This window comes from Crocodylus porosus, unplaced genomic scaffold (genome assembly GCF_001723895.1).
Source record: "Crocodylus porosus isolate Cpor-Errol unplaced genomic scaffold, CroPor_comp1, whole genome shotgun sequence".
Classification (NCBI taxonomy): domain Eukaryota; kingdom Metazoa; phylum Chordata; order Crocodylia; family Crocodylidae; genus Crocodylus; species Crocodylus porosus.
This window is the reverse complement of record NW_017728943.1, coordinates 38298954-38305299: the sequence shown is the minus strand read 5'-3', so window position 1 is coordinate 38305299 and position 6346 is coordinate 38298954. Positions and strand designations below refer to the sequence as shown.

General features: G+C 39.1%; 1 protein-coding gene across 1 annotated transcript in view; it reads left to right on the top strand.

The window, feature by feature from the left end:
- LGALSL (galectin like) overlaps positions 1-5872 on the top strand; it is a 6680-nt gene extending 808 nt beyond the window's left edge. The window contains exons 3-5 of the mRNA XM_019549180.1: positions 26-114; positions 565-742; positions 3717-5872. Of these exons, the coding sequence (XP_019404725.1) occupies positions 26-114; positions 565-742; positions 3717-3860 (411 nt within the window). The 3' untranslated portion in view covers positions 3861-5872. The remainder of the gene's footprint in view (positions 1-25; positions 115-564; positions 743-3716) is intronic.
- Positions 5873-6346: the final 474 nt, after the last annotated feature.

Here is a 6346-nt window from a genome sequence, read left to right as displayed (position 1 = left end):
CCCCCCATCCCCTGTCCTTTTTCAGGTCGTCCCCTTTAGTGGGCACATCAAAGGAGGAATGAGGCCGGGAAAGAAGATCTTAGTTATGGGCATAGTGGATCTCAACCCTGAGAGGTAATTACATAGAGGCAGACCTTGGTTCTTGCTGGCAGGGTGGTGCCAGTCCTACATGCCTTTTCCCAGCAAAGAGCTCCGAGAAAGTACAACATTCCCACGAAAAGAATTTGACTGAAAAACATCCATCATTCCCGAAGACAGATATTTTTATCAGATTATAAATAGAGAAGGCTGGTTTCTCTTTTGACCTGTAGAGGGGGCCTTTCATAAAAGGATCCTTGTTTTCCAACATAATCCCTTGTAGTAAAGGAAGACAAGGTTTAGAGATCAAAATGAGAGTAGGATATATTTTGTGTCATTACCTTCTGTCAGCTTTTGGGACTAGCTGTTTCCTGTGACCAAGCTCACCTGTGCTTGTTCTGAATGAGATTAGAAATCAGATGTGCTGCAGTTTGGATTTATTTGCTTATTTCCTGGTGAATGAGAGCTGTTTTATTCGTGCTTCAGCTTTGACATCAGTCTTACCTGCGGGGACTCAGAAGATCCTCCTGCAGATGTAGCCATTGAACTGAAAGCTGTATTTCCAGACAGGCAGTTCCTTAGAAACTCTTGCATATCTGGTGAACGGGGGGAGGAACAGTCGTCAATTCCATACTTTCCCTTCATTCCAGACCAGCCATTTAGGGTGAGTACCAGCAGCAGAACAATATCCATCTCTTGTAAAAGAAGTCCTTTGACTTGATGGTGCAGCACAATATGACTTGCATGTTGAGAAATCGTATTTATTTTGTTGGGATGACAGATATAAAAATAGCAATCAAAAGTGGTATATATTCATGCACATAATGTTACTTGCAATTTATAGCATTTATATAAGCAACAAAACATCACAGAGATGATCCAAACCCTTACGCAAATGCAGGATTCTCTTTTAAACCTAGCCCAGACAGTTTCTTCTTGAACCCAGCCCCCATAAAGGCGATTCCACAACTTCCCTTAGCAGCTTGTTTCACTGTCCAAATGCTTGTAAAGTTAAGAAGTTTCTCATAGCTTTGAATGAAATCTTCTTTGCTGTAGCTTAAGCCTATTGCCTCATCTTCTGCCCTTCCTGGCAAGGTAGAGGAGATTTCACCATATTCTGTATGGCAGACTTTCAGATATTTGACAAGACAAATATTATGACAAGCTGGAGATCATAATGCTTAGTAATGAAGTACACTGCCTGGTTTTAATAGCTATCAATTAAAAACATTCTTATATTAGTGCAATGTTTTAAGATCTTACTATTTAAATACTGTTTGTGATTGTCACACTCTTAGCTTTTCTTTTTCTGGACACAGTGGTTGTAAATTTATTGTTAATGAGGGCTGGATGGTTATAGTATTATGATGTAAGTTCTGTCCCCTCTGGAGTTATTCCCGGGTTGGCTTTGGCCCATTGCGTCAATAAATTTTATATAAAATGATATTTAATTCAGTAACCTGGAGTTCAAAATAACCTTGCAAACTGTAAGAATGGAGCTGTCTGAAAGTGTCCTGTAAGTGCAATATTAGCAGCACTCTGGAGGCCTAAAAGAGCTTTCCCATCTCTAATGTTTGCGGGCCTGTGAAGGATGTCTTTGCTAATCAGGGCCAGCAACACGTGTAGCTGCATGGAGCCTTGTTACCAGTGACCCAGGTTCATGGAGAAGAAAGGCTGCCTGCCTTCTCCAGGCAGCTGACCCAGAAAAAGCACCCCTGTGCTTCTATGTTATAAATCCTTCTGGGCCCATGATAAATGTCAGATTTCTGAATGACTGCCAAATCTACTTAGTCCTGTTTGCCCCACAGTAATCTCCCCAAACCCAAAAGCTAAGTATCCTCAAATAGCTAGGGAATAGAAGGGTGCATCTAACATAACTCCTCTGATATTGCTGAAGCCCCAAAAAGGTGGTGGGTTTGATCCTACCAACTCTCCCATAATAGCTGGCAACTGGAGCAAGTGTAGCTGGAAATGTACTTGAAAGAGTATATGGCCTGATTCAGCTTTAGTTGAAACAAATGAGAGTTTTATTATTAACTTCAGCAGTATCAGGGCTTGGTCCTTTGACTAGGTAGACAAATAATTTATCTAGACGTGTCATTTTAAATCCCATACCCTATTGATGCTGATTTATATTAAAAGAGATGAATAGCATGTGCCTTATGCCAGATGCTTTGGATTTTTCCCATAGCACAAATGAAAGTTAGGCACCCATTTGACACTTGTAATTTCTGAACATCTTCCCCTGCATTAAATGGATTATTGGCAGAACCATCCAATGACCTGGATGGTTCAACTGAATTAAAATTAAAGAAGACCAGAATTGCTCATGGTAACTTTCAAAGTGGACCTTCAGCGCTGGAGCTGAATGTAATGAGGCATTTTAGTGACTAGTCAGTTAGTCTAGGCTTATTTATCACAAGAATAAAATCTGTCCTTGGGTGTAAATACACAACACACTAAGAACAGAGTGGGGCTTCCTGAAAGTACTGTTAGGACCTGGTTCACCAGCTTTCTGGGTTAATAGTTGCAAATACCTGTGGATATGCCCTGGGAGCAAGATCATACCCTTTTAGCAAGGATTTCAGACTCCCTCTGTCATCAGCCCAGACCTAGGGAATCTATGGTAGCTGAGTCTCTGTGCTCTCACCCTTAGCACTCAGCAACCTCAGAGCTCTGCTTCCTGGCAAGGCAGCTCTGATGAAGATTAGCTCCTAGGAATTCTCTGATCAAAGCTGGCTCAGTTTTGAATAGTTACTCAGGACAGGGTTGGACAGAGCAGCTGATATAGCTTTGGCCTTGGTTATCTTTCCAAGAAATCCATGTGGAGACTGATGTGACCTCCACCCATATGCAATGTAGGACTGGCTCAGTCCACCTAATCCCTAAACTGTCTTGATGCATGGATTTTAACACCAAGGAGCATTCTAGGAAGGAAGAAACATCACTGTGGAGGCAACTGCCCTCTTCACAGGAGAGAGTAGAGCTTAACACATGATTTTTGGTGGCATGATCTGTCTCCATACATGTTAGTTACTATATGGGTCCCAGTTCTGCCAGTATTCCAAGCTAAGAGCTCCATGTAAGTAAGAGTGACTTCTGCATCACAAGAAAAAGGTTGATTTGCAATCTGTCATTGGCTGTGCCAGTATAAGTCTAAAGTAACATTGCTAACTTCTGTAAAGCTAATTGAGATCTGTAACCATGTAGCTGAAAGAAAAATTTGGCTGCTACGTTCTTAATGGCACATAGTACTTAATAATGGGCACATTTATACTGCATCAGGCAGTCCTAGGAAGCACCACAGTGAAAACACACAGGACTGCTTACACCTGCTTTTGCGCACCATGAGCCAAAAAAAGCATCATAAAGCCACCGTTAGACACCCAGCACCCCTCTTGTGAGCTGTTTTGAGCCTAAGAGCTGTGTTGCACATGCACTAAAAGGTGCACAGAGCCAGAGTGAATGGGCAGAGCATGATTTCACAATGGGGCTCCCTCACACTGTCCGACTTAGTGTAACCATGCATAAAAGTGCCATTGGCTGTTGTTTTAGTGGAGAGCAACCAAATTACACTTTTGTCCTGTGAAATAATGCATGTCAACTACATTGTGAACCATCGTTTTATTTTTTTCCAGGTTGAAATTCTTTGTGAGCACCCCCGTTTTAGAATATTTGTGGATGGACATCAGCTTTTTGATTTTTACCATCGTATTGAAACATTGTCAGCAATTGACACAATAAAGATAAATGGAGATCTTCAGCTTACTAAACTTGGCTGAACTTGTTAGAAACTGTAGATTCCAAACTGGCTCATGTGCCATCATCTGTCTGGAAGATCAGTGACAGCTGGGTCTGGACACAACTGTAATAGACAGGCTTCACTGTTTGTTTCCTGTGTGCAGTAAAGAATACATTGCTGAATTGAACTGTTGTTTATCCTAATGAAGAAAGCTGTTGATTAATAGACACTGAGCCATTTTTCTTGGAACAAAAACATAACCCATCCATGCTGGATAATCAAATTAGAATGGATTTGGAAAGACTTACAATCCTGTCTTTAAATTGCAGCAGCTATTAATCTTCTCACACAAAGGCAATTTCTGAAAAGAAGTGCTAAAAGCAGTTATTGAACAGCTATTTAAAACACACATGCACCCTCATACAAAGTTTTCTTTTACAAATATTGTACCTGCACTGAAGTGGATTAGTGTAGCACAACACAGGGCCAAATGATGAACTCCTTATCCAGGACCTGAGCCTGACATCAAAATAGTAAAACTCCCATTGATATCAATGGGGCACAATCAAACCTCCTATCCTTACTTGAGCATAATTCCCATAGATTACTATGGGATTTTTGCCCCAGGGAGTAGCCAGATCTTCAGCTGGGGCAAGCAGTAGAAGTTAATTTGTTTCTGTGGAATTATGCTGACTTCCCCCTATGGAAGATCTGGCCTCTAGGCCATGTGAAAACTGAGTAAGGGCTTCAGGATAGGGTCTGTATATTTTAGGGTATTTGCATAGAATGTAGATTGTTCAGAGTTTTGCACATGTCATGTTAATACAATTTTTAAAGCTTACCTGTAGTTTTATTTATTTATACTCATGTATGTATTATTAGTAATTATGATCAGGGGGTTACTGATCATTCAGAACAGCAAAGTATAAGCATTTTGAATGTACACGTCTTAGGTTCTTTGGGTAAACGTAACATATTCTGAAATGAGTCACTTTTTTATTGAACAGTTGATTACATTCTAATGATGTCCTCTAGGCCCACTGATGGTGAAGGTCTGTTCATGTATTCACTAGAAACTGTTTTTCAGGGCTTTATAACTTCACTGTAAATGGTAGGTCCAAGCTAAGGTGGATTCGTTTTTCAAACTTAACTAGAAAAAATTAAGTTTAAGTGTGCTTTTATAAACTCAAGAACACAGTTACATTTTACAGGCTACTAGTTCAAAATAGGACTAGCCATTTTGGGGGGTTGGTGGGAAATTCTCTGCATATATCCAAGGTCATAATTTGGTCCTTGACACTAAATTGAAAACTAGTCTAGACAGCCAAGTTACTAACACTTGAAAATCAGCTACTGCACGTGAATAATAACTTTTCCAAATAGCTTTTTAAATAAATAGACATAACTGTATAAACACTGTAATTGTTTTTTGTGAACACTATGAATAAACACAGTAACTTTTCATGGCTTCTTTAGAACTAAGTATACTTTTTTTCCTCTTGGCTTTACACAATGGACTGTAATAGGTCTTTTTGAGGTGTTATAGTTTGAGAAAGAAAAATGAATATAGACAATTTAAAACCATGTATTATAAGGACTTTAAGACCACATTATGAAGACATTTTTATAGCACAGCATGAGAGAAAGACAGACAGACACAGATGGAACTATGTTAAACTTACGATAAAGACCTGGATTAATCTAACCAAAACTGGAATATCAAGAGTTAAGGCTAGAATGCCAAGTGTAAGTCAAGACAAGGGTCTTTGGGTAAATGTAATATCTTTTATTAGACCAACTTATAAGTTGGTCTAATAAAAATATTGGATTCACCCAAAGAATCTTGTCTGGCTTTGTCCTTAGACCAACACAGCTACAACCAATACCCCTGAAATTGTAAGTCAATTAATTTTACCTTTATTCTAAGCTGATATGCCCTCAGTCAGGAAGTCATAGGGAGCAAGCTAGAATCCTACCTATGGCCCCAATCCAATGTCCACTAAAGTCAATGAAAGTCTTTTCACTGCACTTTGGATCTAGTCCCCTAAAAACCTAGAGGCCTCATTCTCATCTTGTTCTAGTAGAAATTAAACTTCATTGGCTAAAATGAGAATGTTTTTTTCCCTGGCATGAGTGAAATCAGAATTAGACCTCTACCTATACAGTCTGATTAAAAATGGAGTTTTAGCCTAACTTCAAATTTCCATGATTATTCCTCACACCACTCCCCAACACACACAAACACATCCACACACACATTAAACCAGAACCTACATGTTGTTTTTAGAGTTTCTTTTTTCCTGGTGTATGGCTTTATATGTAAATTGAACTCAGTTTGTACTTCAAGTTGACCCTTGATATAAAATGTTTCTGTCTTGCTTTGCTTTTATTATTTTACAGAAGTATTGAAATGACCGTGTCATTTTCAAATGTATTAAGAATGCTGAAAATGTTTCAGTACAAAAATATATTCTTAAAAATAAAAATCTAGGAAAAGAAGCTTGATACATAAAATGTTTGGATTAT